The sequence below is a fragment of the Melanaphis sacchari genome, unplaced genomic scaffold (assembly GCF_002803265.2).
Source record: "Melanaphis sacchari strain LSU unplaced genomic scaffold, SCAv2.0 Contig11_pilon_pilon, whole genome shotgun sequence".
In the NCBI taxonomy this organism is placed as follows: Eukaryota; Metazoa; Arthropoda; class Insecta; order Hemiptera; family Aphididae; genus Melanaphis; species Melanaphis sacchari.
This window is the reverse complement of record NW_020270469.1, coordinates 7,669,922-7,692,941: the sequence shown is the minus strand read 5'-3', so window position 1 is coordinate 7,692,941 and position 23,020 is coordinate 7,669,922. Positions and strand designations below refer to the sequence as shown.

Here is a 23,020-nt window from a genome sequence, read left to right as displayed (position 1 = left end):
ATTGAGTGTACGTTTTATTTACTATATTATATTGTATTTTAAACTGCAATTAATAAAACGGGGAATAAAACAAATACGAGAACTAGATGATTTCTATTTTGTTCGATTCTCTTACTAATATTATTTTTTTTCTTGGTCAATTTTCGATAACTTAGACTATTAGATGTGTTTTTTTATCCATACTACTGTATAGTATGGTGCTGTAAGCTTTTGGAACACGTGTTTTCTGTTTGTGGGATATGGCTTCGTCGTTAAGAACCCGGGTGATCACTCGTCCGAGAATTAGCAACGCCGGACGGTGCTTACCGCAACACTATTTCTATTTAGCGACTGTAGCCAAACACAACGACACACCATGCCCTCCTACTAATGTTTTCTAAAAATGAAATAATTAATAATTGTATTTAAAACTTTTAACATTTTTTAAGTTAATAAATTAGTATTTTTTTAAAACTATTTTGTATTAAATGTATTTAAATATTATTCATTATAGTTTAACACGGAATTCTGGTTACGCCTCCAGTATATCGTTGAAATTGTTGGTGTTTTCGTTTAAAATAATGATAAATATGATTTTTTGAGTTAATCATTGGGATATGATAAATTAAAACACAATTATATTTAATACAGTTTAAATATTTGATTTTTTTATGATTATACTTATCTTACTAAAAAGTTTGTCAATGACCAAGCTAATTTTGTGGTTATTTTTTATTTTTGATCTTTTGTTTAGACGAAATTAAGGGAGTAGTACATGTAAGTTGTATAATAATACAAACTCAAATTGTTTTTCGGAGTTGTACTTATTGTAATGATAAAAAAGAAAATATTTCTTTTGATTTTTAATGTATAATATACAACTAAGGTCTTGTTTCTAAAATTAAGTCTATTGTTATTTAAAATACACTGTTCTTTCATTATTTACTTTGTGTTTTTTTTAGAAAGTCATTATTTAACGTTTTTATACTTCAAAAGAAATTACGCTTTACTTCACTATAATTGTTACTGCATACCCACTTAAATTATTCTATTATTTGATTTAATTTTAAAATAAATACATAATTATGTATTTCTTTGATGCACTTATAGTAACAAATTCGAGCTTTTTTAACCATTGATTTTTACTTATTTTAAATTGATTTTCATGTTTCAAAAATAAATATTTAAGATCATGATTAAAATGTGTGTAAAATTATGACTGAATATTATTGTATAAATGTATAATTATATCTTAATTTGTACCGATTTTTACACTTTGAACGATAATGTTTTCTTTTGTTGTACCTATGTATCAATTAGAAAGTAGAATTCAATTTAATATGAAAATTAAAAAAATAATTGACCACAGGTTAATTTTCATGAACTTAAGAACGTAGTTTCTTAATAGGCACCGGATAAGACACGTTAAAAACAATCGAAATATTAAATTAATTGAAAACAGTTTTATCGAGAATCTTATATACTAATATTATAGGTAATATTATATAGTTATATTTTCATTTCTTATCAAAAATTTGTTTATTTATATTGTATACAGATTGTATTAATAATCGTTTTCTAGTATCACAAAACATGTTTTATTATGTAAACAGTACGCTGACCGCAAAAACTCGACCGATTGACTCAAATATTATTACATCTCTGTATTATATAGCAATCACGTCTGAATGTCTGATCGGAATGTTGATCCACTTAACTATTTTTTTTCCATTACAAGTTACCTATAATTGTCGTGTGGTTAACCCGATTATACACTCGTAGTTAATGCGTTTACAAATCGTATATTATTATGATTTTATTTAAATGTTTTTCTTATTCTTTTATTTTAGTGCTTAGTTGCACATACTTGTATAATACTATAATACAATATCATACATACATCATCTTTAAGTAAGATAGGTAAGAATTCCGTGTCCATTATTACTGTGAGTATTTATCGTAATAGCAAATAGCTATACTGAATTAACTATTCGTTCATCATAAATGTTGTGCGTCGCACTAGTTCGTTGTTTGTCATGTTCTAATTTCAATTTGAATAATTTTGACTATACTAATGAGGTATGTATTTCGATTCCTGGAAGATGATCAGTAATAAGAAATTTACGGGTTAGTCTATTGATTGTAATCCTAAGTAATGTATTATGGTGTTGTGTCACGTGTAACTGTGTAAGTAATATTGACAAACGGTTTAATGTTTCGTCTTGTAATCATTTTGAATTTTTATTTTATTTTAAATATTGTATATTATATTATACCATAGATTTAAAAATAATCATAATTTAAAACGGTTTTACTAAATTATAACTTATAGTAAGTACCTTCTTTACTACTATCCCGAAAAACACCAGTCTGTTTTTGAACAATTCAAGTACTCGACCCTTTGAAACAGTGCGGTATGTCTGTGTGATTCGTTACAGCACTTCAACTTTATGACGTCCACGCCCTTAACTGTATCTAATATTACTATGCACGTGTACTCTGTTCCTTGGACTGTAAAATTACTACCTGCAAAATATTTATTCACCATTATTTTTCTGTCTGGCCGGTAATATCTTGATCGCGAATCAATTGTACATTCGTCTATAGTTATTGTTTCAAACGTATTACACCGGCATTAATCGCATTTATATATGTCTACATAAATGATAATATGAAGCTTTTTATTCAATATTACAGTTTTCGTAAATAGATGAATTTCTATCCTATTCATTGTTAAACAATATTCACGTGCGTATATGTGCGTTGATGTGTGTTGATAATGGGTATTATCGTCGTATATGAACATGCACGCTAGTGGGACGTTACACTTAGGACATATACCAATTTATTATTACTATTATTAATGGTCGAAGTATATTGTGATCAATTGCATCGGTGGTCCTATAGGGCGGCTGAAACTCGCCTGCATCACACATGGCTATGTCATGTGTTTGACGACGACCGCAGGAAATGTCAATAATTATTAGATATATTGTGCTAATAATACTGCGTTTTGTTTCTGTTGAATTTTCAAAATTGTATTATAATAGTGGCGCAAATATTGTGGTTTTACAGCAAATTAACTGGATAACGCATTTATAAAACATTTACAAAACATACTTAAAAAGTAATAATAAATGTATATACTTAACATAATATTATTGCATATAGTGGCGCGACGTATCGAATTAAACGCTTATTAAATTTTCGCTCGTTGTCGAAAACTCAAATGGATGACATTGAAAGACGAAAGAGTGAGAGCAGGGGCGCATATTCCGAGGTCGTCTGGTGAATTGTATATTGCATAGGTGGCCAACTTGCGGCTCGCGAGCCACATGTGACTCTCGTCATTGTCAGATGCAGCTCGCGTCTTATTTAAAAAATCAAAATTAACTTAATGTCATTATGAATTTTAATTTTTTAGGTATTGGCTTTTAAAAAATTATCATATTATATAAAATGTGTCTATAAACATTTTGGCTCTTGGTTTCATTGTATTTATCTATGTGGCTCGCGAACCTATTCACGTTGGCCACCCCTGGTATATTGTATAATATTGTAATATAATAACATTGTGTACATGTGCGTGGTGAAATACTCTATTATTGGGCGGCGGCCCCACATGCGGTGGTGTTGAGTTGACAAAAATCGATATCGTTTGTGTATAATATACGTCCTAATAGTGCGTATATATAGTATACACACTATTATACTATGATATATTATGTGCGTGTATAATAGTGAGTAAATTTCGAACGAATTGTGTAATGAGTAATGATTGATGAAGTTTGTGTGTGTGAAATATTTTCGTATATATTATATACTTAAGTGGAACGCATATATAACACTATATGTAAATAAATATATTGTATGCTTCTCGACCCGTTCCTTGGAAGTCGAACTGTTCCTCCTTCCTAGCGGTTAAGACCATTTACTTAATGCGGACATCCCCTACTAGTTCTTTCCGGTTATCTCTTGTTGAAATAAGTAATAATAAAAAAATATATAAATGTAGTGGCATTTCAGGTGACATTTTATTTCCAGATTGGTTTTTCGTTAGATTTGTTTGAATCAGTGATAAAGAAAAATGCATTTTAAAGATATTAATTCAATCAATGTAAAAATATATAAATATATAGAATTTTTATTATTATTTGCTGTAGGAGCTCGAGGAAATTAAATCGTTTAAAGTTGTGTTCTGTCAACATGTTGTGTCACATTTTAATAAGGAAACGATTGAAAAAATATCTAACTTTCTTCTGAGCTTTACAAAATTAGAACGGGTGGATTTAGAAGTGTGGCTATATAAACCGAATTTTTTAATAAAAATATCGCTAAAAATTACTGTAGATATATATTGCGAGTGAAAATAAATAACTGTAAAATACGATTCTTAACAGAAGTTATAATATATTTGTGTAAGTTAGTGAATATCTACTATTTAATATGCTCGTAATTTGTTTGAATAAATGGTTACAAATATGATATTCTTTAATTTTGAGGAAAATTAATAAATTTCCATGGAGTAGATTTTTTAAACCGTGTCCCACTTTTTACGGTCTCGTGTTAGCAAAACGACATGGCCCTCAGATCGGTGTACGGTGGTAACTACGTATTGCAATAATAATAATAATAACAATAACAATAACAATAATAATAGTTATAATAATAATAATAATAACAACAACAGTCCAATGTACTGTTATCGATTGTTTCCGGTTAGCACGACTTGTTCGGCTACTAAGGGGCGGAGAGCTTACTAAGGGTCGTTTACGCCGTCATCGCACGTCGTGCCTACCGCCTACTTCTTCTGCATACAGCCTATAGCTGACGACGACGATGACGTCCAAAAACGATCGCCGTGTCCGATAACATACTGCCGTGTCGTGGTATACAACGGTCGGTCCTGTCGAAATTCTTTTTCTTCTACCAATCACTGCAGTGGTGTTATTGCATGCGTTAATTTACGAATTCGATTTCGACGGCGACGGCCGGCCGCGGCATTGGGTGGCCGCGCGCGCGCGACGTACACACATTCAAGGTCATTAGTTCTTTCACCTGAACGCTACCGCTCACCGGTTGGCCTTGGATTCTCGTCTTGACCGGCGATGTGGACGCGTATTATATTATATACTATATCAACGCGCTGTAACGGCGGTCGTCCTATTGGCTCGTCGTCATCATGGCCAAGCCAAGACTCGGTCTCCACTTTGGACGCTTTGTGTACAACAATAATAATAACACGTCGTAATCGTTTGTTGTTGTTGTTGTTTTCGTCATCGTCGTTGCGCGTGGAAACATAATACTCTGCGTGTCGTATTCGCGGTGTAAAAAATATCCGAAAAAAATAAAATCCCCCCTCACCCAAGTGCATACGCGCAATAGATATATTATTACTATTATTGGGATTATAATAATTCGTCTGGATAATGTGTGTGTGTGTGTGTGTGTGTGTGTGAAAAAGAGAAATAGAGTGAGGAGATAGTGAGGGGAAAGAGATCGAGTGACTGATAGTGTGTAGGAATTGAGAGGGAACCGGAGAGACAGAGCCGTCACTACCATCCCCTCGTCCCGAAGACTTTGGCGCTGTTGTATTTTCGTTGGCACCTTCTGCCCCGCCGCCGCATTGCAGCTGTTAGCGTACGTTTATGTTTTTCCTCTTCTTCAGTAGCCATCTGCGCCACCACTGCCACATCATAACGACGGACGTCATAATTATTATATCGATATATCGCCTTTGCGCGCACTGTAATTATTGTAATATAACATTATAAAATAGCGATGTGCAGACAAGTCGAATGCAACGACTGTCTGGCTATCGTCGGTCACTGCGACTACTATACCTACACGATTTCCGGGTAAATAAAATGTTGTCATTGCGACAATCGCACACGTCGAAACTTTGTTTGATTAATTATTTTAAGACGATTTTGTATTCTGCAAGACCAAATAATACACAGAATAGGTTTGCCTAACAAAACTTGCAGATGCGTAAGTCATATATGTTAACAAACTAATTCCCGAGAACACATGTAGATAGACTATAGACGTCTTATTTGTTTATTTTTTTTTTATATACGATTTTACATTAAATTTTAAAAATATGTTTTCTAAAGTATCATTATTGTATTTCCTATCATTTTAATTCGTGATTCATGTATTCTCATCTCTTCGGTAAAGTACTAATTTACGGTCGATATTTTATGGATAAGTCATCTAAATTTTCTTTCTTTTAAATTTTAATATAGTAATACTCATAGAAAATGTACGTTACAAGGAATTGGTTTTTGGTACTCTTACTACATCGCTTTTGTTTGTTTTGTGTTTTAAGTTGTTAAAAAGATCAACTTGTAGATAAACATTTTTTTTTTTTAATAATAAAATGTATTGTTAACTTTTGGTAATTGCAATAATTAACAGAATTGAGTTAATCGGAAAATCGTAAAAAAAAGAAATAACTTAAAAGTTCCAAATCATCTATCAATCAACTCGCATGTTATGTATTTAAGTAAATTATAGGTTGATCAGAAATTCAATAACAATGATTGTGATCAACTAATCTCATACATCGAATCACTGAAAAATATTGTCCACTCAAACGTTTTATAATGTCATTCATATTTGAAATAATAGTGTTTCATATTATGTCTATAATATAAATTGTATATTATTATATAATTAATTATATTAATATATATAGTTTATCATTCCGTTTCCGATTCTCGATCATATCATTATATTGTTATCGACCATTCAATTCTTCTCGATATGTCGGAATTGGCTGATTATTTTTTATGATTGAAATGTCTTGATTTATAGAATAATCGAAATATATCCGATTATATACTAATATCCATTATTATTGCGTGTAGTGTGCGCGGGTTCGATCAACGTCGCGGGCTAGGCGGACGTGGGTGGGCCATCCCGTGTCGTCCACCCGTCCTAACCGATATTATTTTACGCGCCGTATGATTTCGTGCGTCTGTTTCCGGAGTTATACACGAAAGATATTTGTTTTTTATTAATATAAAACAATAACGGCTGATTTATTGTTGATATATAATACACAGCAGTGTTGAGTGGATATCAAATATTTTCATGATGTCATAGTAAGTAATATAAGATGTATACTTGCAGCTTGCAGTTGCAATTGAGAACCGTAATAAATAATAATTAACAGCGTTTTACAAAAAAAGAACAAGACTAGAACATTTGTAAAAATAAATTAACTGAGATACTGTGTTGCAGATGTAGATGTCAACATTGTGTGGTTTTTCGTACATTTTAATAAAAATAAATGTGAAAAACATGTTGGTTTGAAGAGATTATTTAGGGTCTAATTTGCCATTGAGGTTAATCATTAATAATGTAATAATAAATTACTAATAAATCAATAGTAGGTATTTATAGCTGTTAAATCTACTTGATTGTTTTTAAACTTTTGGAAAATTGTCTTATTTTTTGTGAATCATATTTTTTGAGATATATTATTATCATTGTTATTATTATTAATGTTAGACGAGTTACCTGAACAATTTTATTATGTGTTGGAAAAATTTAATTTGCCAACAGTGACAGGTGTGATACGATACATCCCTGTTTCGTCGGTAGCACACGAATTGCGTCCCAAAAAATCCAGGACGCAATTCGTATATTTTAATCAGGGTTCTTAAACAACTGACAGATATAAATAAATAACAATTATGAGTATAATTACAAATCAATCAAAAGATTGTTTATCAAATGTATTGAAAAAAGTAAATAAACGTTAAATCTCTTAGATCTAATCAAAATTAGGCTTATTTATTAGATAAGCTTTTTACAAAATCTAACCTTGTTATTTTATTTTTTTATCTGATTTTCAACAAATAAAATGTTGTTTCGGCATAGTTTCTTTTATTGACGTATAGAAATTAGCGAGCTTTTAACTAACATAAGACTATTTGTTTGAATTATCTTTAAAACATCTAAAAGTATATAAATATTTGGATGGGAACTATTTAAAAAACTATCAAATTTTTTGTGAAAAGACTTGCACTCGTTTGTTGTTCACTGTAAATTTGAACTCTTTCTGCTCATATTGATGGAGGGAGAAGTGATTCTTCTAAACTATAGTTGTTGACTAAATAGTCAGCAAAATCTACAACTTTAGAATTAACTGGTTGTATTTTTGATAGTTCAAATGAAATCTGCAATAATTAGGAATCGGTAACAAAATTCATTCATTATCATAATTTATTTTATCATTGGAATATAATATCAGAGTCCAGACTCCCTAATAATTAATACACCACGAAGAACCCTTGAAAATAAAATGGAAATTCTGCTATCTAACGAATGTAGGGGGACACAATTCGTGAATACCTTTTGTACGAGACGCAACTACAAAGTGCCCTGGTTTTGTTGGACATGTTTTCAAGGCGTGATTCAAACACTCAGAAGTATAATATAAACGACGGATTTAGGAATTTCAGTAGTTTTCGGGGGAAAGTTGATAATTGATTTTTAATTTGTATGTTTACGACTTACTGTCGGTCTGAAAATAAATGCAATATTGTGTTATTAACGATTTAAAGTTAAAGTTGTAAATGCTTGTGAAAGTTTAAACGCAAATCGTTTAACCGTATAAATTGTATAGGTTATTTTTTTTTTTTTAATACCCTTGACGTATCCGTGTCATTTTAATTTTTTAAATAGAACTTTACGATGCATTGAAATTATTTAACTGTATAATTTAGAAAATGGTTTACTGTTATGTAATAATTTTACAATTGCTCTGTGTTTATGGCTATTTTTTAAATTTTACGACTATGTAAAATGTAAATTATTATACATAGTGAATAGTGATATTACATAAGTTTATACCCTATACACATACAAATTCAAGTAAATACCTAGTTACCGATAATGTTAATCGTATTAAAATATGTTATTACGTATCTACATGTGGTTTATTATTATCTATCGTTCCGTGATTTTCTAATTGAAAGGGATAAACATTTTTAAGTTATTGAAAAGATAACGTTCATAATATTCATTACATGCAATTAATTTGTAAGCTTATACATTTTTAAACAGTAATTTATTCATATTCCTTACACAAATAAATTATTTTGTGTATAATTCTACATTACTTCAACGTTAAAATTGGAATATTATACCTTTGAATGTTTTTTGGTTTATGGTATAATCACTATAACGTACATAGAATATCATCCAATCATTGATAACTCGTTGAAAATTTTGAGTTTTTTCAATATTGAAATTAGTGAAGGTTTTGCAAACACTTAATACAAATTAACAAATTTAAAATTTTGAAAATTCAATGAATAGTTTAAAAATTATAAAAATAAATATTTTTATTAATTTATAATAAATCATAATATGTAAAAAATACTTTGTTAAATATTTCATAAAGATAGATGAAAAACTTCTTAATACTCTACTATTTATTTATAATACAGTTTCACCAATATAAAAATAATCTCAAAAATATCTCTCATTCTTGATACCCTTTACTCCATTTAATATGTTTAAACTTTATGCTTTGTGCATTTATAAAAATGAAAAAAAAAGACTTTTTTTTAAATTACTGGTTGGTAACTGGGTTCACTATCATTATGTTACTCATTTATTATAAATGAAAATTAATTTCTGATATTAAATGAAGTATTCTAATTAACATAATACAAGATCTTTATAAGTACGAAATATTGTATAATTATTATAATTTTAGTTTATAAAATCAGTTCAATTGTACATTTGTTTTATATTTTAAGTTAATTTTGTAGTAACAAAACACTTTTTTATCAATAAGATTTTCTTTTAAGTTAAACAAAAAAATAAAAAATGAATACATTTTTTTTTTAAATAACAGTACTTAGTTTCTGAATGAATTTTTTTTTCACTTAAAATAATTTTAATTGGTAGTAAAACATAAAAATAAATAATTGCATTAAACAGTCAGTTACCTTTTCTAATAGGTATTTATTATTTTTCATTAATATTTTTTTTTTCTTTACGGTCGGTACTGTGATAAAAATTTTTAACTTTAACTCATGGCGTATTAAATATAACTTTTATGATTTATCATCATAAAATCAATTATTTATTTATTTACTTGGAGATTTCATTCAATATTTTTAAAGTAATGTTTAATATTTTAATTACATGGAATATACATGGTTGTATTTATTAAATAGTGAATACATTTGATCGTTAATACTATCTTTTGACTTTTAAAATTGTATAAAGTTTTCTTCTGAACGTAATATAATAATATACTAAATGTTGATAGGAAAAAAAAGATACGATTTAAGATTTTGAAGCAGGTTTTTTCTATATATTATTAATTATTATAAGACCTATAATAGTTATTGCCTCAAAAGAAGTAAGAAATCTTTATAAATGTATACTTATATATATATATATATACATTGATGGTTACGTAGCAAACACTCGGAAGTCGTTCTTTTGAAAATTTTATACGAGAATTACAGTATTACTAAAACATAATACTATCTGTGTAATCACTAATGTAAGTTCAATTTAATTGATTTGACTTTTAATTTAAAGTATATGATATTATTTATATTTATATATCCATTGTTATTATGAATAACACGTTATTATATACATTATACATATATTCACTAATTAAAACATAACATACTGTATTTGTAGATCATTATTTTTAACACGATTCAAAGTCTTTGGAGTTAGGCCAAAATAAAATATATTTACTGTAATAATTGTATCATGCAACGAAAAATACGAATCAACTAATTAATTTATTAATTTTAAAATGAATACTTTTTTAATTTATACAACATATTTGATTTTTAATCATTGGTCGGTAATAAAAACAATTATACGTGGGATTTTCTCGTGAGTGGGCACTTGTAAGTCTAATAGGTCATATATAAGTGGCCGGCGTTTTAATTATTTAACTACTTTTCGTGTATAATCGTGAGAAAACATGAAAATCGTATAATTGAAAACAACTCGGAAAAATAATATTGTCATTGATATCCTAATGAACGCGTTCCGGGGTCAAATGTACAATTGCGAATGGACCGCATGTTATTGATGCACTTTGCCAATGATTATATTGCATTATATTAATTTATAATATACCTAATCAATAATCTATAATGGTAATATTATTAATTTTTATTAAGTATTAGTAAATGCCAGCTATAAATATATTATTATTATGTTTATATATATATTTATAAACGATACTAGCTATCGTTATATTATCATTTACCTACATGTACATTACGAAAGGCGATGTTTTCTTTTTCTATTCGGTTCGTTTGAGATCGAATAAGGTAAATGTTTATTATGTTGAAATAATATATTATACTGCGCATATTACCAGTGATTTTTTTAAATGCTTTTTAAGTTGGAAAAGAACCGGATATGCCTTTTTTTCTTTTCATATGTTTCCTACATGGTGTGTAATTTTTTTTCTATTTCAACGGTCGACATCAGAAGGCTTTTTCAGTATTGAAGTGAAATTTTGTTCGAATTTCCTGTGTAAGAATATACGTATTCTTAACGTTATATTGTTGTTACGCTGTCAAAATAATTTTGTTTGAAAAAATGTTTAATACTCTGTTCGTTATGAGTGCGGTTTGTTTATATGTTTGTAGGGTGCGGTCTTTTATGTCCGATATACCCCTCCTTGAAAAATACCCTTCAACTATTATGCTCTTATAATAAATTAATCTATAAACCGGAAAATGTAATATTAACATGCAGCTCTTGTTTAAAAATCGCTTGACTTAATAATCATGTGTTTAAAAACTCACTTTACGTTAAAGTGCCATCATTTATGACTGAAATAGCCAAATGTACGTGGGATTAATAAATAATGTGTCACGTGCTAGACAGCTTTGAAGTTTTAAGTGTTTACGTGCCTACAATTTATATTGGATTTTTTTTCGATGTTTGAATATTTACGTAATGGTGTGTAACGTGTATACTTATTATTTAATTGTAATGTATTTTAATAGTTGCGTATATAATGTAATATTAAAGAATAATCTATGCACTAGAGGCTGATATTGCATTTTAAATTATTTTATTTTAGCCTTTATCCGAGTGTGTCATATTATATCCATTTCAAAGAGCAAAACATAGGCTATTAGTTTCAGGCGACGGTCGAGTTTTATAATTGTATATTTTATATACCATATTTTTCAATATACGTAGCAACATTTTTTTCAAATTATACATAACTAATATATATTATTTTGAACGTCTGATTGATCCACGAGTGTTAAGTTGTATGTATACAAATTTATTGGAACCGTAAATAATGTTGCTATAATAATATTGTGTTATTTTTATGTATAATTTCGTATAAAATATTAAATTAGAGATGGGCGACTATTATAATACTTACGTATGTGATTTAGTTGTAATTTTTATATTTTTTCCAAGAATGCAGTGTCACAATAATAATTTATTTTTTGTGTGGTGCGTACATACAGGAGATAATTGAGAGTTAAAATATATAACATAAATTATGTGTATATTTTTATGTGAACTCTCCCTCCCCATCCCATTGGAAATATTCCTGTTTATGCTATTATCCAATGCTTTAGTGTACAATGTACTGCTGCTTATAGTGCAAATACAAAAATTGTATTACTTATGACGAATATTAAAGTGATAAGTTGGATAGCATTACTCAATGAAATAGCTATCTACCTAGTTAATGAATTTAAGAGATATTAGGAATTATTAAGGTATAGAATATAAATATATACACACTTGAATATATTAATTATTTATAAATTATATTTATATCGTTCGATTTACAATGTTTGAGTTTTAGATAAATCGTATAATTTATTCTTTGTTACCATAAGGTAACATAATTATTTGAATCATTTGATAAGATTGACGTGTTAACACTATTCGATTTGCCCTACACATAAGTCATAATATATATGTTATATAAATATAAACACTATTATATTTTCTAATATTTATTAAATGTACATGTGTGTACCTACTATAATGAGAATCAAAATAACACTGTACCTATATAATAATTAATAACATTAATAACTATTATTTAATCTATACCATGTTTAGTTCCAGTAAAATAATTAGAATTTTTCCATATTTCTTTGAACTACGATTAACTGTTGTACACCGTTAACAATATGCAAAAATTACATACATATACTTTATTCGTAAATTAACGATGTACCTACATTCAAATAATCGATTTTTAGTATCAATTTTCGGGAAGCTATAGTAGACTCGTTTTTGACCTTTATTTGGACTTGATTAGTAGATAAACCGTTGGTGTAGTTTTTTAACTTTTTATTTTATTAGAATTACTTCGTATTATTACCAATTATAATATTACCAAACATATCCATGACGAAACTTATTTATCGATTCTTAGAATTCGACACTTACAATTTAACGACAAAAACAAAATTAGATAATGGGGCTGTCGAAAACAACACATTCGTGGTTATAACCTGCTCATCAATCCTTGGAATTTTCGTATTATCTATATAAGCTACAAAGAAGCCGAATGTATAACAACACCTGGTCAGTTTACTTTGTTGCTTACCTCATTTTTTCTACCGAGTAGTATTAGGCGAAACTCCGTACAAATACGAATTCCGATATACTATTAAATCAGAATTTTAGTTGAACATCCCAGTTTACAGGTCTTATCTTAATCGTTGAGTCGCGTCCCAACATCGCCCATTGTTTTCATATAATTCCAGATTCAAACTGTAAATTAGATATATTTTTGGGCAAAATTATTTCATTCTGTTTACAAATCTTATTAGTTAAATGAATACTATAAATTATGTTATTAACCTCAAAACAAGCTATTCTCTTCAAACTTATCCAAATTTTAAATCATCCAATGTTTCACAGATTTATTTTAGCATAGCGAAGAGTAGCTATACAATTTACTTATTGAATACAATCTAGGATATTAGACACTGATTCGAAGTCTACATCCTTTTTGTACCAAAAGCTCTTGTGTAATTTAATAATATCTACCTATAAACCATGTGCATGCCCAACAATTAGTTTATACGTCATCTCATACTATTTTTTTATTGAATATTTTGTGTTTTCGCAGGCCGCAATCCTACAGCACACGGCCGACTATATATACCAGTTGGAGCAGGAGAAAACGAGACTTTTGTCGCAAAACTGTCAGCTGAAGCGGCTGGTGAGCAAACAAGAGGGTGAGCTGTTGAGCACAGCTAGCGTGCACAAGAAACGCAAAATCGACGACTCCACTGGTAAGTACGCCATGGCGTCTTTGGGTGGAAGGGGGGGGGATCGCGGATAAGCAATCGTGACGGGTGGTTTCGGCCGGTTGTGAAGCGTTTGAGGAGAGAGGGTCAATGACGCGCGGCAAGGTAGCAGCACCTGCCGGTTATTACGTTTATATTTTTTTTATTCTTTTTTCTACCGCGCCATTTAAATTGCGTATAATATTATTGTCATATAGATGCTGTACTCACGCACTCACTATTACTACACTGTGTGTGTGTGTGTGGAAGTCTTGCAGGTCTCTATACGGGGAAAATTGCATTATCCCTTTTGTATCGTACGTAGGATCTCGCTTATTATTTTTATACATAATATTATATGAGAGTGAGTGAGAAACAGAGATCATAATGTGACCCAGGTGTTTTTATTGTTATTATATTTTATTTTAGATTTTTCACCCCGAATATTATTGTTTTTCTCGTTTTCCGCTGTATTGTATTATATATAGGTATATAATATTATAATGGGCTTCAGACCCGCGGCGGCTGCAGTGTAGGTAGGGTTCTATGCGTTAATGTAGTACGCGTGTTATGTGTATGCCATTCATCCGTCGAATGAGAAAACAATAATAAAATACATAAAACCCCAAACAAAACAAAACTACCAAATGTGACCCGATGGAGTACTATGATTATAATGATTTTTTTTGTCTATGTCGTATAGGTGTGGTGATTTTGAACACGAACGTTGACGGTGATCATCGTAGTGGCGCGTTATCTCCCGATAACATCCAAGTGATCGGAACCGCATCAGGTAATATTCTAATATATACGCATCGTATCTTAAATTGCTGTTTATATCATTACTGTCTTAGTTTCCTTTTTCATCGTCGATCATCATTTATCACAATCGTCGTACCGCCTTTGTAATTTAAGTAGTCACTCGCATACAAAGGGTGGACGTTTGGTTTAAACTTTGGAGTGGTAGGGAGTGTAGTATTATTCAAAGTTAAATTATGAACTTATTAATATAATGTTCATCTCAGAACACAAAATGTAATCAACATTTAATTGGGGGAAAAATCGAAATAGTGGTGCTTAGATTATTATAATGCTTTGTCTTAACTGGTGTGTCAAATGCAACAACACTTACGGATTTTTGAAAACAAACAATTTACAATGAAAAAATGCACCACTGACTTTTACTAGGGTATAGATAGCGTTTGATCAACCATTATTAAATTTGAAGATGAGGGGAATATTGCCTAAAAAATATCATATTCTTTTTATAAAATATAGTAATAAGGAAGTAACAATATTTTATGTGCTCTTTTATTACATTATATTACTTTGTACGGTTAATATATTATAACTTCTTAATTGAATATATTTTACAGGTATAATAATATATTAACCTCGAAAATATTCTCTTCTATTCAAATTTGTAACTGGAAAGATTAGGCGTAACTGTAATATTAACCTAGATGTCATTATTTTGATTCTTGATTTTGATTAGTATGACCCGATGACGATATCTTAGATACACGGATAGGTATATACTATATAGTGTCATGAATCTCGTTAAAGATCTCGTCCTTTTAATAATGGACTAGTAAATTATAAATATAATTTATAAGCAAAAAATATAATATTATATAAAATCGATGACTGGGAAATTCAATTTTTTGAGGTATCGAACCCCTCTTGTTCCCACACTTGTCAATCAACGATATCCGCCTTCACACTTGCAACTTCCTCGTTACGTCGCTCTTTCTGCTATCATTATAATGATACAATGGTGATTTTATGTGTAAATACGTAGTAACACTAATATTCATTATTATTGTCAAAACATAATACATTTATTATGAATAAAAATGATTTTATAGTATTTTGGTATTAAGTGTGTAGAAATTATATTACTTTTCATATACCTATTAACGGAAAAAAAGTGGGATGTTATGTTTGTGCAAAATGTTTTCGCCCTCTCTTTTATCAGAACTTTTCAAGAACCGCCTCTGTAATAATATAATAAATGTCATATCGTTGCCGTCTTGATATTAAAAAGACGGGCAGACAGATGCGCTTAGCGTGTCTCCGCTGTCTGGGTAGATAAACTATATTATGTCTATATGTTGTAACATATTATAGCATCGCGTGTTCGATCGGTTGCGTTTTTCTTTTAAACGTAACGTATAAAATTTTTTCAGAAAATTTGTTTTGTCTCGTGCTCTTTGCCGAGCTAATTATGAGGCGTTCATTGTAATATTAAAATAAATTATAATGTAATAACTCGATATTATGGACACATTTGAATTCGTTATAATGCAACGGCTGTCGTGTAAAGATGTCCGTCATTACTGAATGTGTACACGGTGTCTGTAAATAAAAGGACTCTAGTGCAGCTGCAGCTGTTAACGATAATTTTATTATTATAACATTGTACATAACCCAAATTATTATTATTGTATAATGGTTAAAGTTGTTTTCGTGTTGTTTTATTTTATTTATGTTAATAACTATCTAACTAGTATTGTATTTTTTTGATTTTACACTTCAAAATTATATGAAATTATATCGGATATAGCTTGTTGTAATTCGTTCATGTACAGTTTTTGATTTATAATTAACTTTTTTTATTAATTTTCCAGTTCACTATTTCTACAACTTGAGATTAAAATATAAAATACAAGAGTTGCTTAGTTCTACTATTATGTACTTCATTCAGTATTCTCATATGATAAGTAAATAAACATGCAGGTACACTAAATACTTGAATGAATTAAAGATTTCAATACTAAGAGCAATTTATTGAGATAGACGTGTAAATTGTTATTTTAAATATTTTGTGTCAAAGAGAATAAGAATTGATGTTTTTAAATTCAAATTGAATGTTTTAGTTTCTGCCCTTAATGCACTCATATAAAATAAATACACACTTATTATGAATATTTAATTATGATGTTGATTCATGAAAATCGTTTATTATTTGTTGATGAATATATAACAATACCAAGTAAAATTTCTTGCCTGTATAATTAAATTAAAATTAAAAGATTATATTACCGTCGGGTGATATCACTGATATTAGATAATATCTAGTCTATAGTTAAATCCTGTTTTTAACCAACAATTTTTATTTTGCCTTACCAATGTACGTAAATAATAAACGTACTGACCGCTTATAGGCCGTTTATTTGATAACTACTAATGTATTTTATTTTGTACAATTACTAATTGGTTAAAGGATTTAATATCATAGTAGATTAATACATATTGCATGAATCTACAAAGCAACAAAGCTGTTATCATTGAGGAAAGAAAAAAAAAATAAGGTTGTTTGAAATGAATTTAAGTTTGAATCAATTTACTAAGGTATATTAATACTGGGTTTAGACCAGCAGATCTTAATAGATAAATTTATGATCTGTTCCTCTTTGTTCTGTAAAAATATGTTTAATAGACAGTAGAACTATTATTGGCACAGTAATTTATTTGTGATAATATCCGTTTGTGTCTTTGATGTTTTTTTAATCTTTTTAGTAAGAATATTAATCTTTTTTCGAGATTTTATTACCAACTCTCATTGTGTGTCATATAATTAAGTATTTATTATAGTTGCAATAATTATTAAGTAGATTCAAATTTATTTATCTTACTTATCATTGAAATCAATATAATAAATAGTTATTATTTAAACCGTTATTGTTTTTTTTTTACATACACAATTAAACAAAACCATAATACTTCTCAGTGTTAAATTTTGATTGATATTATTCATAATTATTTCTTGTCATCAATAAATAAACTACAAATAGTAAGTAGGTGTATTAAAAAATAAATAAAAGGGGTGTTTGAAATAAACTTACACTGTACTGTGTATTGTACTTATTCTATTTTATACGTTAGGGTTACGATTTGGTTATTATGTTTAATAATATGCGTGGTAAAATTTTGATTTATGACACATAACGAAAACTAGGAAGTTGATGTTAGCGCATTTAAATAATTGCTTACAAAGCGATTAGATTATATTTTTAAGTTAAAGATTTTAAACTAAATTACGCATGTTATTATTTATATAACTCCTTATAGTGAATACATATTTCATAACACCATTTAGTGACATATGACAAGATATTTTATCATCTTTTTTTTTTTTTTTTTGTAAAATTATTTCGGGAGTCGGCATAAATGCTTCTTTGTAAAAAAAAAAAACTAAAATAAATTATCATGACATGTTAAAATAATATTATTTAGATAGTGAATGAAACGTTGTATGAATGTATTTAATTTTACAATGATTTGTGTTTTTTGATTTAGTTTGGGTGGGAGGTCAAAAGTAAAAAAATATCAGTATTTTTTAAAATAATCAGGGAAAACTAAAAAAAAACGTGAATACAATTTACGCGATTCCAAAGATGATTTTTTCATTTAAAATGTAAAACCAAAAAAATTTACCATGTACACATTTTTGTATAGCAATTTAAACATTTTGAAAACATTTATTTATTTTTTATTATTCCTTAAGCAAAGTTGGTACATATAGGCACAAATTTTTATAATCGCTAGAAGTTCAAGTTTTTGTCAAAAACATTAGTCTTTCATAACTACTTGTTAATTATTTAATAAAAATTGAACTTATTTACTAGTACTACGTTATTATTAACATCGTTCGTCTACACATTGCAATGGTATTTTCTCAAAAGATTGTTATAATAATATATAATTATTATATATTAATTAATAATATATTTGCTATTTTTGGAAAAACTTGGTTTAACACATTATGTTTCCAGTAGAAAAATATACTACTAATAGTAGGTAATACGTATTATAAATAAATTTTAACATCTTAAAAATAAACTTTGACTCCACTGTCTTCGCTCAAAATTATTTTTCGTACGTAATAATATTTATTGATTGAATTGAAATATTTAATACTTTCATTTTAATTATATACCTACTCCGACTAATGGTAGGTTTCTAGGAATATTGATGATTTAAGCCCTTAAAATTTTTATTAGTTTTTATTTATTAATTTACCATCAAAGAAAATAAAGCCTTTGATTGGGAAATAGATTATATTGACCTATTACAATACTCATTTGTTACAGCCAATTAATCTGTGATTCATTACTTTTCATTGTTGCAAGCGTATAATGTAGTTAACACATTTTATGATAAATCAAAACAAACATTTTTTTTTCTGATTAATTTGTTTACTGCAGCACTTATGGTCTTTTAAAAATAAATATATATACGTAATAATTCGAAATTTGTAGTCGAATGTTTATTCATTGATAAAAATTTATGTTTAAAGGTTTAGACGACGGAGGACTAATGATCGACGAAGTAGCCGAATTAAGATCGCAATTGGAACGAGAGCAAAATCTACGTGTCGAGTTAGAAGAGCAAGTGAAAGTATATTCAGCCCGTTTAGGCGAAGTGTTTGTTGACCAAAAACCTAATATAGAAAATACACAGACTACGATCCAGTACCACCATAATACAAACACAGTAAGGGGATAAAACAATTTTGGACTTTAAGTTCTTATCTCTTGTGAAATTCATCACTTTAAAACAATTTTTTTTTTTTTATATTCTAGTGTGTGGTCGGAGAAGAAGCTGGTATGGAAATTATTGAAGTGAACGAGTCTGACAATCTGGTAGTCCAGCGAGAGCCAGAGGAAGACAGTGTACTTATTAAGACTGAGGCCGCTGACGCACCTGAAGATGATCGATTGAAAGCAGTCGAAGAGGAGCCAGTTTCACAGCAACAGCAAGTACTACCATCCGCGCGTGTTTACCTCACTAGTACCTCCAGACAAAATTTGGAGACCATTGTCGAAGCAATCAGACACCTAGAGGGTGACCACCTGTTTAGTGATGATCATCAGGAAGCACCCCTTGCTTTAACTAAACATGCAGCGACTAGCAATCAGAAATTGCTAAAGGTAAGTTTCATTTGGAAAAATCCTTTAAATTTGAATTCCTGTACTAAACTACCATAAATTTATTTTTATAGGTGGAAATGAACCCTTTCCTCCAGTTCCACAGTGGTTCTCAGACTCCTCAGGGTACAACGGTGGTAACATCAAACAGTCCTGTACGACCGTCCAGACCTGGTGTTATTGTTGGCAAACAAGCTTCGTGACTTCATTAAAAAGGAGGTTGTATAGTTAATGTTACCACCAACCACCTGTTCTTTCTTCAATATTTTCTTAAGATAGTCTGAAATACTATCTTGTAAAGAAAATTTAATCTGTTTCAGATTTCTTAACAATTTCCCAATATATGTTATATAATATTATACTCAGTTGAAAATAACTTATGTTTTACATATTTATTAAATTTATGTTTTTTAACATTTTACTATTGTAAATACTAATTAGAATATTTACAAACATATTAGTTCTCATGATGCCACAAGTGAATACTGTTTAAACAATAATATTTTGAGCTTCTTATTAATACATAAAATGTGATTGATTACAAATTACAATGTCTTAATATAAATTATATGACAAAATAATAGGAATTATCTATTAATATGTTTGATTATTTACTTCATTATGTTCAATATTTAAAGATTTTGACTACCAATTGTGTTTCCATAAGTCATTTTTCTTTTACTTTTAATCAATATTTGTATAATTTTGCATACGTTTTTTATATATATATATATTATGTATAATATATTAAGACTTTTTGTTAAACATTGTTTTATAAATTTTCATTTCGCAATATATTGTTATATTTAACATTTTTACTCAACTATTTGCAATATAAAAGTATACGCAGTAATAGCAATAGAAGTCCTTACATTTTTTTTATTTACTATTGTTATTTAAATATTATTAATACTTAAACGTAATGTATAGGATAAAATATTTATTTTTAAATTCATTAATTTTTATTATTATTATTATTATTTTTTTTTTTTAGAATATAGTTCTCTTGTTATATTTGTCTTTTAAAATCATAAAATGCCCTTTTTTATTTGTATACAAAAAAATCGGTGCTATTGATTTTGGGTTTTTGTTTATGTAATTTGTTTGATGTATTATTCAAATTAACTCACTTTACATGGATTGGTTGATAATGTTGCTTGTGTGGTGTACTTGTTTCCTGGTGATCACAACGTATGATATGTTCCTTGGTCTTCTTATATTTTGAATGTAGGTAATGAAATTATCAATAGGCCAGTTATTAAACACTTAGCAAAATTTAATATTGTTTTTCTTATTATGAATATATTCATTTTCGTTATAATATTCATGTCCAGTATTTTTGCTTTGTTATACTAAACAAAAAGTTATAAAAAAAGGAAAAAAAATAATAATAATAAAAATAATTAGTGTATTTATTGTATTTATATACACATTCAAATATTTAATTATATAAATTTAAAAATAAAACAAGGAAAATAATTGTTGTTTTCATATTTAGCATATTACTATTAACTAAACATAATTAATTGTATTATTATTATAATTACTTAGGTATTATTTTGTATAAAAGGAAGAGATTTGGAGTGAAAAATGTAATTAAGTAAATGTTGTACGCCATTATCATAATCATTTTATTAACATTAAGATTTTTGGGAATTGGAGACTGATAAAATCAATTCTTTTTGAGTTTAGAAACTCATTTTAAGCAAAATTAAATAAAATAATTCCTATATTGAAAAATTGACATTTAATAAATTTTAGTGTGTGCTCTGTTAAGTTACAAATTACTTAACTATAGAAAATTTGAATGTTTAAACAAATTAGTAAAAGTAAATTTCATCAATTATTTACTTTTAAGAATAGACAATTAAAACATTTGCCAGAAAATATTAAAATGTTCCCTTTTTGTTTGTCATTTTTCTTAAGTGTTTAGGACAACATTTTTACTATAATCTGTTTGTACATGTTTGATTAAATTAATATTTTTCTTTTTCATTACGTTTAAGATTTATATTGTTGGTTTTTATGTTTTTCTTTTTCATATATTTTTTTTTTTTTTATTATTATAGCTTACACAAAATCTTTACTGAAAATATCTTAATTATATTATATACATTATAAATATAATTATTGCATTTTATACAGCTATACATAATATATATAAATAATTGTGTATAATTCTATATATAATTCTGTACATTATTTTTATGGACTTAAATTATTATTATACAAATATTATTTATTTGCTTTTAGATTAATTGTTGTCCCATTGTTTGCATTTTTTCCGCACGAAGACGATAGTTTACTGCTCAGGTCCCTGGCACGCATTCTTTCGACATAGCGATTGTGAATGCGTTTCATTTCTAATATCTCCTTCATTTGCTCCTTGTCTTCATCCTATGTACATTAAATTTTTAATAAAATAAAATAAAATAAAAATCTTAAAATATTGCCTGTGAGAAAAAAAATTGAATAATATTTTTGATGAATTGTACGTTGATATATTATGTTGGCCAATACTTTTGATCCATTACTAATAAGATACTATTGTTCTACTATTAGTATTTTTTATTCATTTGAGAATCTCTTGTAAATCATATATTGTAGTAATCTATGTGTTTGTGCGGACAACTGAAAAATTCAATTTCTGTATATTTATCATATTGTTTATGTAATTGTGTTTATACTCTTTACTGTGTTTTGTACTCTTATTTTATTATTATTATTATTATGATTATGTGCGATTATTATTATTATTATTATTATTATTATTATTATTTTTTTGTTTGTTTTATTTTTCGATCTCGTGACTGTAAC

The 23,020-nt window shown here is 28.1% G+C and overlaps 2 protein-coding genes across 2 annotated transcripts in view; one reads left to right on the top strand and one right to left on the bottom strand.

The window, feature by feature from the left end:
- Positions 1 to 20,712, top strand: part of LOC112604411 (transcription factor AP-4) — a 33,129-nt gene extending 12,417 nt beyond the window's left edge. The window contains exons 3-7 of the mRNA XM_025353443.1: positions 14,111 to 14,276; positions 14,974 to 15,063; positions 19,573 to 19,769; positions 19,859 to 20,206; positions 20,278 to 20,712. Of these exons, the coding sequence (XP_025209228.1) occupies positions 14,111 to 14,276; positions 14,974 to 15,063; positions 19,573 to 19,769; positions 19,859 to 20,206; positions 20,278 to 20,406 (930 nt within the window). The 3' untranslated portion in view covers positions 20,407 to 20,712. The remainder of the gene's footprint in view (positions 1 to 14,110; positions 14,277 to 14,973; positions 15,064 to 19,572; positions 19,770 to 19,858; positions 20,207 to 20,277) is intronic.
- A 1,674-nt stretch (positions 20,713 to 22,386) lies between these two features.
- LOC112604253 (transient receptor potential cation channel subfamily V member 5) overlaps positions 22,387 to 23,020 on the bottom strand; it is a 49,516-nt gene continuing 48,882 nt past the window's right edge. Inside the window, exon 17 of the mRNA XM_025353206.1 lies at positions 22,387 to 22,600. Coding sequence (XP_025208991.1) covers positions 22,439 to 22,600 — 162 coding nt within the window. The 3' untranslated portion in view covers positions 22,387 to 22,438. The remainder of the gene's footprint in view (positions 22,601 to 23,020) is intronic.